This window comes from Pelophylax lessonae, assembly GCF_965119305.1.
Source record: "Pelophylax lessonae genome assembly, chromosome: 3".
In the NCBI taxonomy this organism is placed as follows: domain Eukaryota; kingdom Metazoa; phylum Chordata; class Amphibia; order Anura; family Ranidae; genus Pelophylax; species Pelophylax lessonae.
In genome coordinates, this window is record NC_138770.1 from 44148796 (window position 1) to 44171122 (window position 22327).

General features: G+C 48.1%; 1 protein-coding gene across 1 annotated transcript; it reads left to right on the plus strand.

The window, feature by feature from the left end:
• On the plus strand, positions 1-22104 carry SNX17 (sorting nexin 17). The gene is made up of 15 exons (XM_082251741.1): positions 1-74; positions 4010-4084; positions 4195-4312; positions 4520-4584; positions 5944-6054; positions 12869-12959; positions 13329-13416; positions 16230-16299; positions 17015-17107; positions 17518-17721; positions 18583-18699; positions 18839-18916; positions 19158-19232; positions 19379-19420; positions 21592-22104. The coding sequence occupies exons 1-15, from the start codon at positions 15-17 to the stop codon at positions 21709-21711; spliced, it is 1407 nt and encodes a 468-aa protein (XP_082107867.1). The 5' UTR covers positions 1-14; the 3' UTR covers positions 21712-22104.
• The last annotated feature ends 223 nt before the right edge of the window (positions 22105-22327 follow it).

The window sequence follows — 22327 nt, forward strand, 5'->3', positions numbered from 1 at the left end:
GTGGAGCTCTCACCATGCATTTCTCTATTCCTGAGACGGAGACGTGTAACACGGACAATGGAGGACAGTATGTGGTGAGTGACTCCTCCCCCCCCATCTGTGTACAGGGTATGGGGGGAGATCTTCACTGCCTGTATAATGTGTGAGATGGTCTGCAGATCTCGGAGCACTGTGTATAGAGTGTGTGAGATGGTCTGCAGATCTCGGAGCACTGTGTATAGAGTGTGTGAGATGGTCTGCAGATCTCGGAGCACTGTGTATAGAGTGTGTGAGATGGTCTGCAGATCACGGAGCACTGTGTATAGAGTGTGTGAGATGGTCTGCAGATAAGAGCACTGTGTATAGTGTGTGTGAGATGGTCTGCAGATCACGGAGCACTGTGTATAGAGTGTGTGAGATGGTCTGCAGATAAGAGCACTGTGTATAGTGTGTGTGAGATGGTCTGCAGATCACGGAGCACTGTGTATAGAGTGTGTGAGATGGTCTGCAGATCACGGAGCACTGTGTATAGAGTGTGTGAGATGGTCTGCAGATAAGAGCACTGTGTATAGTGTGTGTGAGATGGTCTGCAGATCACGGAGCACTGTGTATAGAGTGTGTGAGATGGTCTGCAGATCACGGAGCACTGTGTATAGAGTGTGTGAGATGGTCTGCGGATCTTGGAGCACTGTGTATAGAGTGTGTGAGATGGTATGCGGATCTCGGAGCACTGTGTATAGTGTGTGTGAGATGGTCTGCAGATCTTGGAGCACTGTGTATAGAGTGTGTGAGATGGTCTGCAGAGCACTGTGTATAGAGTGTGTGAGATGGTCTGCAGATCTCGGAGCACTGTGAATAGAGTGTGTGAGATGGTCTGCAGATAAGAGCACTGTGTATAGTGTGTGTGAGATGGTCTGCAGATCACGGAGCACTGTGTATAGAGTGTGTGAGATGGTCTGCAGATCTTGGAGCACTGTGTATAGAGTGTGTGAGATGGTCTGCAGATCTCGGAGCACTGTGTATAGAGTGTGTGAGATGGTCTGCAGATCTCGGAGCACTGTGTATAGAGTGTGTGAGATGGTCTGCAGATCTCGGAGCACTGTGTATAGAGTGTGTGAGATGGTCTGCAGATCTCGGAGCACTGTGTATAGAGTGTGTGAGATGGTCTGCAGATCTCGGAGCACTGTGTATAGAGTGTGTGAGATGGTCTGCAGAAGTATAGAGAGGATCTGCCAGCCACAGGAAGTTGTCAGGAAATGCAGTGTGGTGAGCGGGGTCAGCACTCAGGATTTCCCTGCTCTCTACTTTGTATCCTTATCCTGTTTATGTGGGATGTGCGGGGGGTGAGGGGTACCATGTCAGAGTGCACACGCTGTATAGTGGGGAAAAATCTCATGCTGGATATCTATACTGGTATGGACTGGGTAATGTGTTAGGATCTATACTGGTATGGACTGGGTAATGTGTTAAGATCTATACTGGTATGGACTGGGTAATGTGTTAGGATCTATACTGGTATGGACTGGGTGATGTGTAAGGATCTATACTGGTATGGACTGGGTAATGTGTTAGGATCTATACTGGTATGGACTGGGTGATGTGTAAGGATCTATACTGGTATGGAATGGGTAATGTGTTGGGATCTATACTGGTATGGACTGGGTAATGTGTAAGGATCTATACTGGTATGGACTGGGTAATGTGTAAGGATCTATACTGGTATGGACTGGGTAATGTGTAAGGATCTATACTGGTATGGACTGGGTAATGTGTAAGGATCTATACTGGTATGGACTGGGTAATGTGTTAGGATCTATACTGGTATGGATTGGGTAAGGTGTTAGGATCTATACTGGTGTGGACTGGGTAACGTGTTAGGATCTATACTGGTATGGACTGGGTAACGTGTTAGGATCTATACTGGTATGGACTGGGTAATGTGTTAGGATCTATACTGGTATGGACTGGGTAATGTTAGGATCTATACTGGTATGGACTGGGTAATGTTAGGATCTATACTGGTATGGACTGGGTAATGTGTTAGGATCTATACTGGTATGGATTGGGTAATGTGTAAGGATCTATACTGGTATGGATTGGGTAATGTGTTGGGATCTATACTGGTATGGACTGGGTAATGTGTTAGGATCTATACTGGTATGGACTGGGTAATGTGTTAGGATCTATACTGGTATGGGCTGGGGAATGTGTTAGGATCTATACTGGTATGGACTGGGGAATGTGTTAGGATCTATACTGGTATGGACTGGGTAATGCGTTAGGATCTATACTGGTATGGACTGGGCAATGTGTTAGGAACTATACTGGTATGGACTGGGTAATGTGTTAGGATCTATACTGGTATGGACTGGGTAATGTGTTAGGATCTATACTGGTATGGACTGGGTGATGTGTAAGGATCTATACTGGTATGGAATGGGTAATGTGTTGGGATCTATACTGGTATGGACTGGGTAATGTGTAAGGATCTATACTGGTATGGACTGGGTAATGTTAGGATCTATACTGGTATGGACTGGGTAATGTTAGGATCTATACTGGTATGGACTGGGTAATGTGTTAGGATCTATACTGGTATGGATTGGGTAAGGTGTTAGGATCTATACTGGTGTGGACTGGGTAACGTGTTAGGATCTATACTGGTATGGACTGGGTAACGTGTTAGGATCTATACTGGTATGGACTGGGTAACGTGTTAGGATCTATACTGGTATGGACTGGGTAATGTGTTAGGATCTATACTGGTATGGACTGGGTAATGTGTTAGGATCTATACTGGTATGGACTGGGTAATGTGTTAGGATCTATACTGGTATGGACTGGGTAATGTGTTAGGATCTATACTGGTATGGACTGGGTAATGTGTTAGGATCTATACTGGTATGGACTGGGTAATGTGTTAGGAAGGAAAGGATGCCACATTGTTTGATGGAAATGAAAATTCTCACCCTACAGAGGGCTGAATTCAAAGACACCCCGAAAATCAAAGTGGAAAAATGATGCAGCAGGCGAGTCTATTATGCTGAAATTTCATTGCAGGAACTCAGAATGGTCCTCAGTAGTGTGTATGGTCCCCACGTGCTTGTATGCATACCTTACAATGTCAGGCCATGCTCCTAATGAGAGGACAGATGGTGTACTGGGGTATTTCCTCTCTGATCTGGACCAGGGCATCACTGAGCTCCTGAACCGACTGAGGTGCAACATACAGACCACTTTGATGCAGTGTGCGGCGTATGGTCTGAGCACTGACAGGATGACCCCCCCACCCCCTCAACCTCTGCAGCAATGCTGGCAGCACTCATACGTCTATTTCCCAAAGACAACCTCTGGATATGACGCTGAGCATGTGCACTCAACTTCTTTGGCCGACCATGACGAGGTCTGTTCTGAGTGGAACCTGTCCTGTTAAACCTCTGTATGGTCTTGGCCACTGTGCTGCAGCTCAGTTTCAGGGTCTTGGCAATCTTCTTATAGCCTAGGCCATCTTTATGTAGAGCAACAATTCTTTTTTTTCAGACCCTCAGAGAGTTCTTTACCATGAGGTGCCATGTTGAACTTCCAGTGACCAGTATGAGAGAGTGAGAGCGATAACACCAAATTTACCACACCTGCTCCCCATTCACACCTGAGACCTTGTAACACTAACCAGTCACATGACACCGGGGAGGGAAAATGGCTAATTGGGCCCAATTTGGACATTGTCACTTAGGGGTGTACTCACTTTTGTTGCCAGCGGTTTAGACATTAATGGCTGTGTGTTGAGTTATTTTGAGGGGACAGCAAATTTACACTGTTATACAAGCTGTGCACTCACTACTTTACATTGTAGCAAAGGTTCATTTCTTCAGTGTTGTCACATGAAAGAATATGATAAAATATTTATAAAAATGTGAGGGGTGTACTGACTTTTGTGAGATACTATATGGGGGAATGTATAGGAGGTGCGGGGTGTAATGTCGGAGTGCACAGGATGTATTATAGAACACACCCCCTCTTTCTCTTCCAGGCATATAACATTCATGTGAATGGCGTCCTGCACTGCAGAGTGCGTTACAGCCAGCTGTTCGGCCTCCATGAACAGGTGAGGTGTGGCCAGGTGACAGCAGACGGTGGGAGGTTCTACTGAAGCTCTCCTCCCAATTTCTGTACCAGACCCCGCCCCTTCTGACCCTCTCCTATGTTTTCTTGCAGTTGCGGAGGGAGTATGGAAACAACGTGGTGCCCATGTTCCCCCCAAAGAAGCTCTTCACCCTGACCCCGGCCGAGGTGGAGCAGAGACGGGAGCAGCTAGAGAAGTACATGCAGGCTGGTAAGTGGAGGAGGGGCTGATAACAGGAGTGTGTCATCCATTGTGGGAGGTCCCTAGGTCTGCCCGTCACCCATTGTAGTGTGATGGATGAGAGTGAATTCTGGACTGTTGGATAATTGATGGTGTTGGGGGGCGGGGCCTGTATTGTTGGGTGGGGCCTGTTTTGCTCAGGAAGGTTCCTGCAGTAACTATTTTTTTCTTCTGCAGTGCGCCAGGATCCAGTATTGGGATCCAGCGAGATATTCAACAGCTTCTTACGGCGCTCCCAGCAGGTGGGTGATAGATCTGCAGTCTTCAGGTCATGGAATGGGTCCACTGGTTGTGGGATTGTACTGCTCAGGTTTGATGTGGCGGTGGGGCAGGGTGGAGGAGGGGTAGAGGATGAGAATCAGGTGGAGGAGGGGTAGAGGGTGAGGATCAGGTGGAGGAGGGGTAGAGGGTGAGGATCAGGTGGAGGAGGGGTAGAGGGTGAGGATCAGGTGGAGGAGGGGTAGAGGGTGAGGATCAGGTGGAGGAGGGGTAGAGGGTGAGGATCAGGTGGAGGAGGGGTAGAGGGTGAGGATCAGGTGGAGGAGGGGTAGAGGGTGAGGATCAGGTGGAGGAGGGGTAGAGGGTGAGGATCAGGTGGAGGAGGGGTAGAGGGTGAGGATCAGGTGGAGGAGGGGTAGAGGGTGAGGATCAGGTGGAGGAGGGGTAGAGGGTGAGGATCAGGTGGAGGAGGGGTAGAGGGTGAGGATCAGGTGGAGGAGGGGTAGAGGGTGAGGATCAGGTGGAGGAGGGGTAGAGGGTGAGGATCAGGAGGAGGATGAGGATCAAGAGGAAGTGGAAGGGTAGATGAGGATCAAGAGGAAGTGGGAGGGGTAGAGGAGGAGAAGGAGGAAGAGGAGGGGTAGAGAAGGATCAAGAGGAAGAGGAGGGGTAGAGGGTGAGGATCAGGTGGAGGAGGGGTAGAGGGTGAGGATCAGGTGGAGGAGGGGTAGAGGGTGAGGATCAGGAGGAGGATGAGGATCAAGAGGAAGTGGAAGGGTAGATGAGGATCAAGAGGAAGTGGAGGGGTAGAGGAGGAGAAGGAGGAAGAGGAGGGGTAGAGAAGGATCAAGAGGAAGAGGAGGATGAGGATCAAGAGGAAGAGGAGGGGTAGAGGAGGAGAAGGAGGAAGATGAGGGGTAGAGAAGGATCAAGAGGAAGAGGAGGGGTAGAGGAGGAGGAGGAGGAGGATCAAGAGGAAGAGGAGGGGTAGAGGAAGAAGAGGATCAGGAGGAGGGGGAGGGCTAGAGGAATAGGATCAGGATGAGGATCGGGGAGGGGTGGAGGACGTAGGATCAGGTGGAGGACGTAGGATCAGGTGGAGGACGTAGGATCAGGTGGAGGCAGAGGAAGGAATGATGCAGGACACCTGGTTTCAGGTGTGGGAGTGGAGGCTGAAGATCATGTAGAGGATGGAATGAGGTTGGAAGCAGTTGGTCCCTTGTGTGGAGAAGGAGGCTGAGGACAGAGATGGTTTTTCACAGGACAGTTGGTCTCCGGTGAGGAGGCGGAGGATTCGGCAGCGGAGGTGTAGAGGATGGTATACCCCCTGGGTGGTTGGGACGGGTTTAGTAGCTGACTGCAGTCTTGTTTTCCCCACTCAGGAGACTCAGCAGATCCCCACGGAGGAGGTGCAGCTGGAAGTCTTCCTTTCTAACGGGCAGAAGGTGAAAGTGACCATCCTGACCTCGGACCAAACAGAGGATGTCCTGGAGGTGAGGCACCACCTCGCCTGTATGGGGGGTGCTCTTTTTTTTTTTTTTCTCTTTAGTAGGGACACAAGAAGTCATATACTCGTCTTTCTTAGAGTCCAAAAACATCCTGACAAGATGCTTGTGCCCCCCTCAGGCACCTGTTAGTCCTGTCGCTTTGAGGAGGACCTTATTAACCTCCCCCCGTCCGCGCTACAGCCTATATACGGCTGCAGCGCGGACTCGAATTTTCGGGAGGCCGTTTTTAAACGGCCTCCCAGTGACACGCCCCCAGCGCGCTCCCGCGAGCGCGCTGCGGGGAAAATCTGTGTCGGCCGTGTCCCTTGGACACAGCCGATCACAGATCGTGGTGAATGGCCAATCACAGCGGCCATTCACCACGTGATCTGGCCGTCCAATGAGCGATGATCTCATATGTAAACATATGAGATCATCTCTCATCGCCGGCGCTCCTTCCTCACACGGAGCCTGCAGTGTGAGGAAGGAGGGGGAGCCTCACAGCGCCGGGGACACACAGCAATGTAATCAGGGCACCGATCACCAGTGCCCTGATTACTAAAAGGTAAAAACACACACACAGTGCCCCCACATCAGTGCCCACAGTGCCCGCCATCAGTGCCCCCCATCAATGCCCACAATCAGTGCCCATAGTGCTGCTAGTCAGTGCCCATCAGTGCCTGCTCATCTAGGCACTGATGAGCACTGACTGGCAGCACTATGGGCACTGAGTGTGGGCACTGATGGTGCTGCCCATCAGTGCCGCTCATCAGTGCCACCCGTCAGTGTCCAGTGCCATCCGCCAGTGCCCATCAGTGCCGCCTATCAGTGCCCATCAGTGCCGCCTGTCAGTGCCCAGCAGTGCCACCTGTCAGTGCCCAGCAGTGCCACCTCTCAGTGCCCAGCAGTGCCACCTCTCAGTGCCCAGCAGTGCCGCCTCTCAGTGCCCAGCAGTGCCGCCTCTCAGTGCCCAGCAGTGCCGCCTCTCAGTGCCCAGCAGTGCCGCCTATCAGTGCCCAGCAGTGCCGCCTATCAGTGCTCATCAGTGCCGCCTCTCAGTGCTGCCTCTCAGTGCCGCCTCTCAGTGCTCATCAGTGCGGCATATTAGTACCTCCTCATCAGTGCCCATAAGTGCCACCTCATCAGTGCCCATCAGTGCCGCCTCATCAGCGCACATCAGTGAAGGAGAAAAATTTATTTTCAAAATTTACTCGCAGAAAATAAGAAAAACTTTTTTTTTTTTCAAAATTTTTTGTCTTTATTCTTTTTTTTTTGTAAAAAATAAAAAACCCAGAGATGATTAAATACCACCAAAAGAAAGCTCTATTTGTTTGAAAAAAATGATAAAAATTTCATATGGGTACAGTGTAGCATGACCGCGCAATTGTCATTCAAAGTGTGACAGCGCTGAAAGCTGAAAATTGGCCTGGATGGGAAGGGTGTTTAAGTGCACAGAAGGCAAGTGGTTAAACAATGATCTGCCTCCCCTGTGGATCTGGCAGTGTCCCATCTTAACAAAGCATCTACCATCCCACTGGAGGATGTGTCTTTCTACGAGGATTAAACCCAGAAAGGTACTGGAGGCTCTCTGGCAGGCCTTGCTTTACAACCTGTTACATTTCTGACCTGAGGGGTCTAAGGCATCTGTTCACTATGACAGTTGACCCCTTGGTCATAGAGCCTTTGGAACCCCCGTGCCTTCAGCTTTGAGCTACAGCTTGTTGGGTTCCAGCCTCATTTCCCATATGACTCTCCTGTCGGTGAACATGTCGTTAGCTCTGCTATTTGGCTTTTCTTCCGCACCTCTGGTGTTTACCATGGATTTAGACCCAGTACTACATTAGGGCTTGTTTACACTTCAAAATTGGATAGGAATTTTAAAGCGCTCAGAATGCCAATTAAAGCTCGTGTCACTAAATAAAATGGTTACCTTACAGTCCTGTTTACACATTTCGTTTGCTTTGCTTCAAAATTATCCCCCATATCACCCTCTTGGTGCTTCAAAGCATCTCCAAAGCCTCCATAGAAGTGTATGACAACGCTCGCCAATAGCACCTGCAGCTATTGAGGGGCTTTTATCCGGCTTTAGCTTTGCTTTGTTTTTGAGCTATTGCAGGTTTGAGATATCCCAGAATGCACTGGGAAACTAACAAGCGATCCTGAAAAATTTAGTCGGCAGTCACTTTCGGTTCATGTGTATATATTTTCTATGTGTTTGGTGGAACGAGGATTAGTAGGAAGGTGAGCGGGGTCTGGAGCGGAGCAACTATCAGACTGCACACGTGGTGTGCAACATAGGAAACGCTATAGCAGAAGGTGAGTGAGGACCAGAGTGATAGGACTGAGCGGCAGAGCTGGGAGACTGGAGTAGGAGATACTAGCAATGTCACACATGGAGCGCAGGGTTGGAGCAATAAAACGGGAGGTGAACGGGACCAGAGAGAGAAGATGATCAGCAAACCAGAGGATCAGCAGAGCTGGGGGCTACTACTGAGCTGGGGATCAGCAGAGCTGTGGGTTACTCTGAGCCGGGGATCACCAGAGCTGTGGGTTACTACTGAGCGGGGGGGATCAGCAGAGCTGTGGGTTACTACTGAGCGAGGGATCAGCAGAGCTGGGGGCTACTACTGAGCGAGGGATCGGCAGAGCTGGGGGTTACTGCTGAGCCAGGGATCAGCAGAGCTGTGGATTACTACTGAGCGAGGGATCGGCAGAGCTCGGAGTTACTACTGAGCCGGGGATTGGCAGAGCTGTGGATTACTACTGAGCGGGGGATTGGCAGAGCTGTGGATTACTACTGAGCGGGGGATTGGCAGAGCTGTGGATTACTACTGAACGGGGGATTGGCAGAGCTGTGGATTACTACTGAACGGGTGATTGGCAGAGCTGTGGATTACTACTGAACGGGGGATTGGCAGAGCTGTGGATTACTACTGAACGGGTGATTGGCAGAGCTGTGGATTACTACTGAACGGGGGATTGGCAGATCTGTGGATTACTACTGAACGGGGGATTGGCAGAGCTGTGGATTACTACTGAGCAGGGGATCGGCAGAGCTGGGGATTACTACTAAACGGGGGATCGGCAGAGCTGGGGGTTACTATTGAGCGGGGGATCGGCAGAGCTGGGGGTTACTATTGAGCGGGGGATCGGCAGAGCTGGGGGTTACTACTGAGCGGGGGATCGGCAGAGCTGCGGATTACTACTGAGCGGGGAATTGGCAGAGCTGTAGGTACTATGGAAACTGTGAGAGCAATTATCTATCAAAAAAAGTACCAGCACAATCCCCTATAAATTAAATGCAAACTGACCTAGTCTCACAGGGAAGACCCTGTGGGCGAGGACAGTGGGGATTTTAATGTTCTCAAAAACATCATTTTAGTGAGAAACCAAGTATAAAAAATATATATAGATTTTATTAAAGACAATATGATAAAACCAAACCCATAAAGATACAATATCTAAAAGGTGATTTGCAGCACATCCTACAATGCGATGGATCGACGCGTTTCACCCATAGTTTGGGCTTCCTCAGGATCCAGATATGTAGCAAACTTTCTCAAAGAGTATAGATACACCCTGAATAAAAACACCAAAGTATAATTCATCGGCCAAGTCACAAAACCTATAATGGTATACTCAAAGATATAGAATGCGTATACACAGGAAAACGGAGCTCACAGTGGCTCAAAATGGCCATTTTGCTGCTAGCAGGAACACTGGACAGTGCTGCTCTCTTGTGTAGTGACATTAATCTCTTCCTTTGATTGGACATGTAGTTTAAGCCATAGGTGATATTTGGTATTTATATGCTTTTTGAACCCTGTGGCATTTGCATTTATTCCTGTTTGGGTACTTTTTTTCTGCAGGGGCCTATGAGCTCCCTTTTCCTGTGTATACGCATTCTATATCTTTGAGTATACCATTCTAGGTTTTGTGACTTGGCCGATGAATTATATTTTGTGTTTGTTTTTTTATTCAGGGTGTATTTATACTCTTTGAGAAAGGTTGCTACACATCTGGATCCTGAGGAAGCCCAAACTATGGGTGAAACGTGTCGATCCATCGCATTGTATAATGTGCTGCAATACACCTTTTAGATATTGTATCTTTATGTGTTGGTTTTATCATATTGTCTTTAAAATTTATAGATGTTTTTTATAATTGGTTTCTCACTCAATTGATGTTTTTGATCACATTAAAATCCCCACTGTCCTCCCCCCACAGGGTCTTCCTGTGAGACTAGGTCTACTGTTTGCAGCTGTGGGTACTACTGAGCAGGGTATCTCCTGGCCACGGGTACCAATGAGCTGGAGATCTGCTGAAGGAGAGTACCAGTGAGCTGTGGATCTGCTGAAGGAGAGTACCAGTGAGCTGTGGATCTGCTGAAGGAGAGTACCAGTGAGCTGTGGATCTGCTGAAGGAGAGTACCAGTGAGCTGGAGATCTGCTGAAGGAGAGTACCAGTGAGCTGGAGATCTGCTGAAGGAGAGTACCAGTGAGCTGGAGATCTGCTGAAGGAGAGTACCAGTGAGCTGGAGATCTGCTGAAGGAGAGTACCAGTGAGCTGGAGATCTGCTGAAGGAGAGTACCAGTGAGCTGGAGATCTGCTGAAGGAGAGTACCAGTGAGCTGGAGATCTGCTGAAGGAGAGTACCAGTGAGCTGGAGATCTGCTGAAGGAGAGTACCAGTGAGCTGGAGATCTGCTGAAGGAGAGTACCAGTGAGCTGGAGATCTGCTGAAGGAGAGTACCAGTGAGCTGGAGATCTGCTGAAGGAGAGTACCAGTGAGCTGGAGATCTGCTGAAGGAGAGTACCAGTGAGCTGGAGATCTGCTGAAGGAGAGTGCCAGTGAGCTGGAGATCTGCTGAAGGAGAGTGCCAGTGAGCTGGAGATCTGCTGAAGGAGAGTACCAGTGAGCTGGAGATCTGCTGAAGGAGAGTGCCAGTGAGCTGGAGATCTGCTGAAGGAGAGTGCCAGTGAGCTGGAGATCTGCTGAAGGAGAGTGCCAGTGAGCTGGAGATCTGCTGAAGGAGAGTACCAGTGAGCTAGAGATCTGCTGAAGGAGAGTACCAGTGAGCTGGAGATCTGCTGAAGGAGAGTGCCAGTGAGCTGGAGATCTGCTGAAGGAGAGTACCAGTGAGCTGGAGATCTGCTGAAGGAGAGTACCAGTGAGCTGGAGATCTGCTGAAGGAGAGTACCAGTGAGCTGGAGATCTGCTGAAGGAGAGTACCAGTGAGCTGGAGATCTGCTGAAGGAGAGTACCATTGAGCTGGAGATCTGCTGAAGGAGAGTACCAGTGAGCTGGAGATCTGCTGAAGGAGAGTACCAGTGAGCTGGAGATCTGCTGAAGGAGAGTACCAGTGAGCTGGAGATCTGCTGAAGGAGAGTACCAGCGAGCTGGGGATCTGCTGAAGGAGAGTACCAGCGAGCTGGGGATCTGCTGAAGGAGAGTACCAGCGAGCTGGGGATCTGCTGAAGGAGAGTACCAGCGAGCTGGGGATCTGCTGAACGGGGGTACCAATGAGCTGGGGATCTGCTGAACGGGGGTACCAATGAGCTGGGGATCTGCTGAACAGGGGTACCAATGAGCTGGGGATCTGCTGAACGGGGGTAACAATGAGCTGGAGATCTGCTGAACAGGAGTTCAACTGGCCTGCTTTAAAACCTATAGAAAATCAACACACACGGCGTTTACCAGCATCATCAAAGCATCAAAACACATGAAAATAGTATGTTAAAGCGGTAGGCGCTTTTAATTCGAAGCAAGTGTAAACAAGCCCTTGCTGTACTCTTGGCACTCCTATTGTGAAATCTCTATAGATAACCTTCTGCTGAAAGAACAGTTGGCACAGGCTCTGATGGACAATGTAGCCTTGACCGCCCAGACCTTGCAGTGGTTTGGCCAGGTCCTGAACCTTTTAGAAGTCGGCACTGGAACTGATTCATCAGTTGTAATATCTGGATATAATCCAAGGCACAGCTCAAGCCAAATTTTTCTTTTTTTTTGTTCACAGGAGAAAGTTCAGTCTCTCTGTTCCCAAACTCTTCAATCCAGGAGTCGCCCGACTCTTCGCTTCTGTTTGAGAGCCCTGGGGATGAGGGAATCCTCCTTTGAGGAAATACCAATCGCCCAATCTCTCTCCAGAGCTCTACAACACAGCATTCCAGTCCTTGACCAGAAGGATTCTTCTAGCATCGAAGACCAGGTTGCTGCGGTTCACTAGAAGATTTTCTTTCCTTTCCTAGGTCACTACTTCATGCAGAATGACTGACTCTTTGTCATTCCTGATGGTCCGCATGAGCGTGAACCAGCTTCTTTGTTCCACCATTTCTTGAGAGAGACCAATAATCAAACTTAGGGTCTCAAGGATCCGGTGGCCATATGGGGGTTCCGGCCTCCTCGTATCCCGGATTTGGGTATAAGGCCCTTCAGGTGATCTGTTTGTTTTTTTGGGGGGTTTTTTTGTGGGCCTGTTTCCCACCCGTCAGTCCTGGGCTTGCCTAGGTTTTTTTTGTTTGCCAGTGTCCAGTTCTTCTGTAGGCGGCAGTATACCCAGACAGTACATGACTTTCTGTGTCCCTTAGTGAACTCCAAAAAAATGGTTTTCATGGTAAAAAAATATATAATATATATATGTGTGTGTGTGTATGTATGTATGTGTGTGTGTGTGTGTGTGTGTGTGTGTGTGTGTGTGTGTGTATGTATATATATATATATATATATATATATATATATATATATATATATATATATATATATATATATATATATATATATATTATTTATTTTCTTGCATCCAATTCACTCTCCAATCACAGGCAGTGACCACCAAGTTGGACCTTCCGGAGGAGCTGATTGGATACTTTAGCCTATACCTCATTAAGGATGGAGCAGACGGCTCGTTCGCCTGTAAGTCTGCCTATATGTGTATACCGTATGGGAACAATTCATATAATTATCTTCATCACAAGAGTGGGGAGGAGCTGGTATCTTGGAGGCTTGTGGGTGGGTGGTCTGGGAGGTCTGTGGGTGGGTGGGTGGTCGGGGAGGTCTGTGGGTGGGTGATCGGGGAGGTCTGCGGCAGGGTGGTCGGGGCGGCCTGCGGGTGGGTGGTATAATGCCTGTGCCCCACGGGCGGGTGGCTGGCTTGGGAGGCCTGTGCTGTGCCGTTTTAAAATGCCTGTGCCCTCAATAAAATATGGGGAAGCCTGCTGGTGGGTGGCAGGGAGGCCTTCTCTTTCTCACTCTGATCCTCACAGAATTGTCCTCCCTCTGCAGTTGTCCGGAAGCTGCAAGAGTTTGAACTGCCATATGTGTCGGTGACCAGTCTCCACAGCAGAGAATACAAGATTATTCTTCGGAAAAGGTAATTCCTCTGATTTACATCTTAAAACTCATGTCATCTGCCAACACTTATCAACTATAGATGGAGAGATACCTTGACAGTACCAGTATTGAATCACAAATGTCACAATATAATATATGTGCTAAACCACGCTTGCAAAATTAATCATTGCTATAATGTGTATAAAATCAAATCTTGAAATTATCGTGAGTAATCCTAAATATTTGTAAAGTGCTCAGTCCCAAATGTTAATCATCAAATCCATGGTGAAAGTCCATCCTTTAATAGTAAAAGAATGTCACTGTTGGCACTTTTCCACTGCAAGTACCGGCTCGGCTCCACTCGGCACTGCTTGGCCCAGCTCAGCTCAGTTTGCTTTTCCACTGCGTGGTACGAGTCGGCACCTTTCAGCACTGTATAGGCTCTACTTGGCTTGGTTTGCTTTTCCACTAAGTAGTAAGTGGGTGGGATTACGATTCTCTGACCAATCAGTGGCTAGTAGTGACAAACAATCAATGCTGCATGCAAAGGATTGTGCGATATGGTATCGGTAGGGCCTGCTTGGAACCACAACCGAGGTGGTACTGTTTAAGCGAGCCGTACTATGTAGTGGAAAAGCGCCGCCGTACTGTACCGAACTGTTATAACACGTACCATGCAGTGGAAAAGCGCAAAAGCGAGCCAAACCGTTCGGTTCCATGCAGTAGAAAAGCGCCATGTGTGCTCGAATAAAGGACCGCACTCACCAGATGGTGTTGCCCCCTTTTGTTGTATAACATCATATCATTATACATTGCTTCTTTCTGTCTATACAGCCAGTTAAATGCTGGCATTGTGCTGACCTCAAGTGTCCATAAACCGACCCACTTCTATACTTCAATGGATGACTGATCTACACATTTACTGTGTCCTCCTCCCACCACAGTGTCAAATCGCATCTATTTTCCCAGCTCAGCATTCATGTAAACAGTGACCGCTCAACATGACGTTGGGTCTCGGATGAGTGATGGTGTGAGTCTTCATGAAATTTGATCCACTGTGACCGTGACGTTCATTTCAGTCTCCAAATCTACTCTCGATTATGTTAGGGATGGCTCTCGAACCTTTTCATCAGATGATTTAGCTTTCAGTTCCCTTTGTAGTTGATTGTGATGTTAGTCTTGGTTTCTGGATCTTCTTGTCTGATGGGAATGTTATGGATGGATCTCTAAACCTTATCATGAGATGATACAGCTCTAAGGTTTCTTGAAGTTGATGGCTATGTAGGTTACTGGATCTTCTTCTATGGTGGTGATGTTGGAAAAGATCTCCAAACCTTCCTCCTGAAATGATACAGCCTTCAGGTTCATTGTAGTGATCATAGTGATGTAGGTCTTTGGATCTTCTGGTCTGGTGGTGATGATAGGGATGGATCTCTCAAACTTCTTTTGAGATGATACAGCTATTTGTTGTAGCTGGTAGTGATGTAGGTCTCTGGATCTTCTGGTCTGGCAGTAAAATTAGGGATGGCTCTCAGAACCTTTGTAGGTTTCAGTTCCCTTGTAGTTGGTTAATGTGTTAGTATTGGTCTCTTAATCTTCTCTGGTGGTGATGTTGGGATGGATCTCCAAACCTTTTCCTGAAATGATACAGCCTTCAGGTTCGTTGTAATTGATAGTGATGTAGGTCTCTAGATCTTCTGTTCTAGTGGTGGTGTTGGGATGAATGTCCAAACCTTCTCCTGAGATGATACAGCTCTCTTCGGTCTCTGGATCTTCTGGTCTAGTTATGGTTCTTGGTGGATCTACAAACCTTCTCATCAGAATAAAGCTCCCAGGTTTCTTGGCTGTAACGAGACCCTTGCTCGATCGCTTTCGCTCTCCCGACACTCCTCTGTTTCTAGTGAGTCAGCTTGCAGATCGCAACGTCGGATGGTTCGGTCAGCCAAGGCTCCGGGATCCGAACTACAGCTATGTGCCGTTCGGAATCCATTAGAACAAACACCAAGCAGGCTGTATGTAAGTTCAAACAGACGATTTATTGGAAGAACACAGCACACTTTTATACAGAATTTGGAACATCCTGCCCCCAACAACCGCTTTCCCATTGGTCAATTGCAAAGTACATGTCGTTCTCCTTCAGGTCCTCCTTAGCCATGCAAATGAGGACTTGAAAATGAGTCAGCAGGGATTGGTCAGATAGCTTGACCAGAAGGACTATTATGTGTAATGAGACAGAAACCCCCAGGGGACAATCAATGTACACAATAGCCAGACACAGTACAATGGTTCCATAACGAGCCCCCAATACACATTACTCGTGAGTGTCAATACATCCCTTAGCAGACAACAGGTGAGTTCATTAGCACACCTTACAATAGGTGAATGGAAAAGCCACCTCAGACAAAAGCAACATTGTTAGACAGTCAGTCTCCTCATTGAACTTCCTGGAATGACCATATTAGGAGTTGTACTTCCTGGTCAGAGACCTCATGGCAAATGGGAACAAATCTCAATATTTCTACATGGAGACCATGCTGACAAATATGAAGCAATCCAAACCATCACCCATCTGTCCTTAAATTCCAGTGACGGTGAACACCGTCACATTGGCTAATAGGGATTTTAGTTTAGGTCTCTGGACCTCCTGGTCTTTGATGTTAGGAATGGATCTCCAAACCTTCTCCAAACCACCTCACTAACTATGTAACTATGACATTGCTTACACATGAGTCTGTTGCTTTAATCCTAATGTTGGTACAGCTCTAATCTCCTCATATAACGATTGACTGAGCTTTTTGGATCCGTTGATCTGTCATTTACTGGTCATTTCTCATATTGAGTTTTCTCCCATAGTTACTGGGATTCCTCATATGATGAGGACGTCATGGAAAGCAGAGTCGGCCTGAATCTCTTGTATGCTCAGGTAGGTCGCCCCCTATAGATTTCTGGAATAAGACTGGAGTCCTACAGCATATGAAGGACACTCATTGCCTAGGGAGTTAAGATTAGTGGCCGTACTGGGGTGACCATTGTCTAGGGAGTTAGAATTTGAGGCAGCTCTGGGTACACGTCTAGGAGTTTAGGATTAGTGGCAGCACTTGGGTACACAGTGCCTAGGAAGTTAAGATCAGTCGCCATACTGGGTACACGTTGTTTAGGTAATTAGCATAAGTGGCAGTACTGGATACTGTCACTGTCTAGGGAGTTAGGATGAGGCAGTGATGGGTACACATTGTCTAGGGAGTTGGGATTAGTGAACATTCTGGGAACACATTGTCTAGGGAGTTAGGATTAGAGGCAGTTTTGGGTACGCATTGTCTAAGTTAGAATTAGAGACTGCTTCGGGTACAGATTGTCTAGGGAAATAAGAATGGTAGCAGTACACCCTGTTTGCAGAGTTAGTGTCATTACTGGGGTATTCATTCTCTAGGGAGTTAGGTACCAGTGGCCAGTTAAACAGGTGTCCACTTGGCCACAGTTGTCGCAGGTTTATTTTCATTTCCGAATCAAAGAATGGAAAACAAGATTATCATGGCGTAGAAGAGAGAGGTTGTAGACAAGCAGTGGTCTCTAGTTCTGGGGTGGGGTTCTATCCTTGTTCCAGTTATATGGTTGATGCATTTCTCTTATTTTGACAGACGGTCAGCGATATTGAGCGTGGCTGGATACAGGTGAACAAAGAGCAACATCGACAGCTGAAATCTCTGCAGGAGAAAGTCTCCAAGAAAGAGGTATGTTCCAGAGGGTCATGGAACACCCATATGAGGAGGGGGGTACACCTATCCAAGGTGAGATGGGGCTGTTATGTCCATGGTTGTAGGTGGTGAACTGTTGAAAGTGGCCAATGGGTCACCATGTAGCCTCCCAGCTGTATGGGCCAAACCATTCATCATGTTGATATAGGCCAGTGGGTTACAGTATATTATTGTGTGACCTCCAATTTTTTTGGTCATTCACAATTTCCAGGTGCGTGGTCCAAACCATTCAATATACTGTGATTGGCCAGTGGGCTATATCACCATGAGGTGGCCACCCAGCTGTTTAATCTAAACCTTTCATCACACTGGGATTGCCTGGTGATTTATACCTCCTGTGTGTGTTCTCTTGCCGTGACTGTCCTTCTCCTCCCTCCTTGGCACAGTTCATCCAGTTGGCACAGACATTGAAGTACTACGGTTATCTGAAGTTTGAGCCCTGTATCACCGACTTCCCGGAAAAGGGTTGTCACGTGATCGTGAGTGCTGGAAACAATGAACTCAACTTCCAAGTGAAACTCCCCAGCGAGCAGATGAAGGAAGGCAGCTTCAAAGTCACCCGCATGCGTTGTTGGCGTGTCACCTCCTCGGTACGTCACCTCTCTGCTGTGCCTGTCGGCTGACCTGCTTTTAATTCACATTTACATCAGTGATGGAAGAGATTGCGGTCCTCCACTCACATGCAGGGGTTGCATGAGTCTTGTATACTTCCTTATAACATAGAAAATGATTAAACAGAACAGATTAAACTGAAACGCGTAGGGTAATAACGGGACTTCCTGTTCTACGACAACCATATAGGGTAATAACAGGACTTCCTGTTCTACGATGACCAAGTAGTGTGCTAACGGGACTTCTTGTTCTACGACGACCAAATAGGGTAATACCTGGGCTTCCTGCGCTACGACGGCCATATATGATAACGAAACTTCCTGTTCTACAACAGCCATATAGGATAATAATAGGACTTGTTCTAAGATGGCCAAGTAGGGTAATAACCGGGCTTCCTGTTCTACGACAACCAAGTAGGGTAATCACAAAACTTCCAGTTCTACAAAGACCAAGTAGTGTAATAACGGGACTTCTTGTTTTCCGACGACCAAATAGGGTAATACCAGGACTTCCCGTCGCTACGATGGCCATATATAATAATGAGACTTCCTGTTCTACCACGGCCATATAGGGTAATAATGGGACTTCCTGTTCTAAGACGGCCAAGTAGGGTAATAACCGGGCGTCCTGTTCTATGACAACCAAGTAGGGTAATCACGGGGCTTCCTGTTCTATGGCAACCATATATTCTAGTATGACCATATATGGTAATAACAAGACTTCCTGTTCCAGGATGAGCATGTTTGGTCATAACAGAACTTCCTTACAATACGGGAATAATGAGCAGCTTGGGGCGTGTGAGATCATCTCCAATAATATGATGTTCCATTGGTAACCAGGTCCCCTTCAGCAACGGCACCGGCAGCCCGAACAAGACAGAGGCCCGTCTGGAATTGGCCTTCGAGTACTTGATGAGCAAAGACCGGCTTCAGTGGATCACCATCTCCAGCCCGCAGGTGAGATCCCATCCTGTGTAATGGGAAGGGGCGCTGTGGGACCGGTGATGGAGTCACCCTGTATAGGGGATCACCTATATATGATGATGGTACAGCCTGTATAAGGGTCCAGTAAATGAGATCATGTCTTTCCTTCCAGGCTATAATGATGAGTATCTGCCTACAGTCAATGGTGGATGAGCTGATGGTAAAGAAATCTGGAGGCACCATTAAAAAGGTAAAGTGAGGGAACAAGATTAGAGGGGGGGGGGGGTGGTGTACTGTGTGTTGCTGGGGGTGGAAGGCAGTGTACTGTGTATAGGGGTGGGGGATTGGGGTGTTCTATGTTAGTAGAGGGAGCAGTGTACTGGGGATATTGACTGTAAGTGTACGGTGTATACAGGGTGGAGGAGGGTGTGTGTGGGAGTTGATGTTCCCTGCACGGTATATTACATCAGACTTGTTCTCCCCATTGGTAGATGGCTCGGAAGAGGCAGTCGTGTTTGGTGCGGCGGGTAGACAGTCAGCAGGCAGTGAAATCTCCTCCTCTCCTGGTAAGTGTGTGTGTATATATATATATATATATATATATATATATATATATATATATATATATATATATATATATACCATCTTCCTGTATATCTGTCTGCTGTCCATTTCTTCACCCCTCTCCTGAACGTCTCCTTTTCTTCCCCAGGACTCTCCGGATTCAAGCCGGGAGCCCATCGCCAAGTTATCGGTGAGTTTTTGTTTTCATTGTTACAGAACTTTCATATAGGTGAAGCTCAGCATCTGATAACAGAGAGCAATGGGTGTTCCTTTGCCCGGCACCATTCTCCATCTTGGGGGCTCTCCATTTTCTGGTTTAGCTGTGGTTCTATCTTTATCAGTTTTGTAATAACAGGCCATGGGACTGATTACTAAGAACTTTTTTAGTCTGCAACAATTAGATTTTTAAGTTTGATTTGGCAAGAAATCAAATGGCTACTTGAGGTAACGTCACTAGTTTTTTATAAATGAGTCCCGGCCTCTGCTCAACTCCCCTTCTTCCCATAAAGCAACACCCCAGTGTGGCAGTATTCAGTTTAGTAAGCCAGCCAGCCAGGTCCTAGTCTGTTTGACTTTCATATCTCCTTGGTGGACCACTCTGTGGTCCCTCTGAGCTCCAGGTCTCAAATGGAGAGCCCATCTACGGACCCTCAGAACTCAAGGACCCCTATGGAAATTCTGTCCCTTTTTTAAAGTCCAGGTCTCCATAGAGGACCCATCTGGGGTCCCTTTTGAACTCTAGGCCTTCATGGAGGACCTTTCTTTGGTACTTTTGAGCTTTAGTTTTCCATGACGGACCAGTCTATGGTCTCCCTGAAATCCAGGTTTCCACGGCAGATCAAGGACCCCTATGGAAATTCTTAATGTCCAAGTCTCCATAGAGGACCCATCTGGGGTCCCACTGAATCCAAATCTGTAAAGAGGACCCATATGAGGTCCCTCTGAACTCTGGGTCTTCATGAAGACCCAATCTGTGGTCCCTTTGAGCTTTAGGTGTCGATAGTGAACCAATCCATGGTCTCCCTAAACTCCAGGTCTCTGTAGAGGACCCATATGAGGTCCCACTGAACTCCAGATCTATATAGCAGACCCATATGTGGTCCTTCTGAGCTTTAGGCTTCCATGGTGGACGAGTCTATGCACTCCAGGTTTCCAGGGCAGATTCTTCTGTGGTCCTGCTGAGCTCCAGGTTTTTACAGCGACCAGTCTGTAGTCTCCCTGAGCTTTAGCCTCCATGGTGAATCTGTCGAATGTCCATCCAAGCTGTAATGTTTGCCTTCCTTCCCCAAAATGGCCTTTGTTATGTCAGTAAAGTATTACAGGGCCTTTTGGCTAAAATCAAGTGTAGTATCTGTTCTGATCAGTGATCCAGTGGGGGCGCTGTGCTATCATCTGACCCGACCAAGGTTAGGTGGTAGCTGTTCAAACCTGCTGGAGTGATGGGGGCTTGGGAGGTTAGTACCGGCTGGAACAGAAACCGGGGCTCCCACAGGCAGTTGGGGCATGGGAGTATTTCCTCCGAGAAGGCTGGAAGAGCCCATTACCTCCTTGATTTGAACGCTCTAGCTTGTCTGGCCATGGACCGGGAAGGCAGAGAGTCTGCGGTGTCTGTGCCCCCTGGGAGTGGTCACCCTGGGGGTGCTCTTAGTAACACTTAGGTGTGGGACCGGATCACATGGTCACAGCCACCAAATTTCCTTTCCTTTTGCACTGCGCCTCATGGGCTAGGCCTTTTTGGCTAAAGTCTCCCACGTTTGTCACCTTTCACTTTTGTGTGTCCTTTCTCACTGGATGAAGGGTGTGAGTCCTCAGGCTTACCCTGATGTCTAGGGGGAGGATGTGTGGCCCTCTGCTTCCTTCCGCCTCTGCCTCTGGGGGGGGGTCTCTCTTCGGGAGAGCTCCCCTGACCTAGTTTTTGGGGTTGGCTTCAGCTGGCCTAGAGGAACGGGGTCTGCCAGGCCTTCTGGCTAGGCAGACCATGTAAACTCATGTCCCCGTTATGAGCCTTGCGCCCCAGGGTTTAGGGTAGAGGTCCTACTCCTTCAGGGAGTGGACTAAAACACACCCTTAAGTGCACTTTTTAGTGTGTGCTTCAAATGCACATTTTTTGTTCACTTACGGGTTTTTTTGTTCTAGGACTTAAAAAAAAAAAAAATTAGGTATTACAGGGCCACCTTACCTTACAGAGCCACATTACTCTGCAAGGGCCCCTCTAATGATTTGTCTTTTAGGTTTGTCTTTCCTCCCCAGAATAAGCTCAGCTCTTTCAGTAGAGGTATGACAGGGGCGCTTTACTCTGCTCTCCCTCCCCAGATTTAGCTCCTCCCCTGCAGATCTGTAATTTGTGTCTTCTCTCCGCAGAGTAAGCTCAGCTCGGTCAGCCTCCGAGGAATCAGTAATTCAAGCTCCACCAATGACATGAGTGCCGAGGACTTCCATGGGAACTACGCCTTCGAGGGCATCGGAGATGACGACTTGTGAGGTGCCCGGGGCCCCTTCCTGTCTCCCCACCTGGGATTTGTGTCATCTTCATCTCACTCTTCAGCCAATGCCTTGCTCGGGAGCCACGTAGATGGCATTGTGCTCAGCACCAGCAGAAGGGAAGATAGCTTCTCCCAGTGCCCGGCTCCCACTGCCAACACTATTACTCATACAGCGCTCTGCTTGCACTTATAATTCCAAGATTTGCACAGATTGAGGGGCCGCTAGGCATCTTGCCCCCCATCCCGCCCCTGAGCATCTGCTGCTCGTCAATGATTGGTGGATTGTAATGTTCTCTTTTGAAGGCTTTCAAGGGTTTCCCGTGTCCCTTGTCACTCAGCACTTTTCGGGGCCACCCAAGGACCAAATTAACCCATTCTTTGAATAGACTGCAGCCCCCCCCCCCCCTCCCAAGGAAAGGACGCTGCTGGTTTCCTTCATCGAGTGTGAGATGTTTCGGAGTTCCAAAATAAAGTGACATTAACAGACCCCGTACGATTGGTGGAAAAGAATTGGTCTTATGAGGACTGCTATCTTGGCCTGTGTAGCAGTGTTGGGACTACTTGTACCGAAATGACGTAGAGTGACACGGCTCCCAATGGACTCACCACGCCTC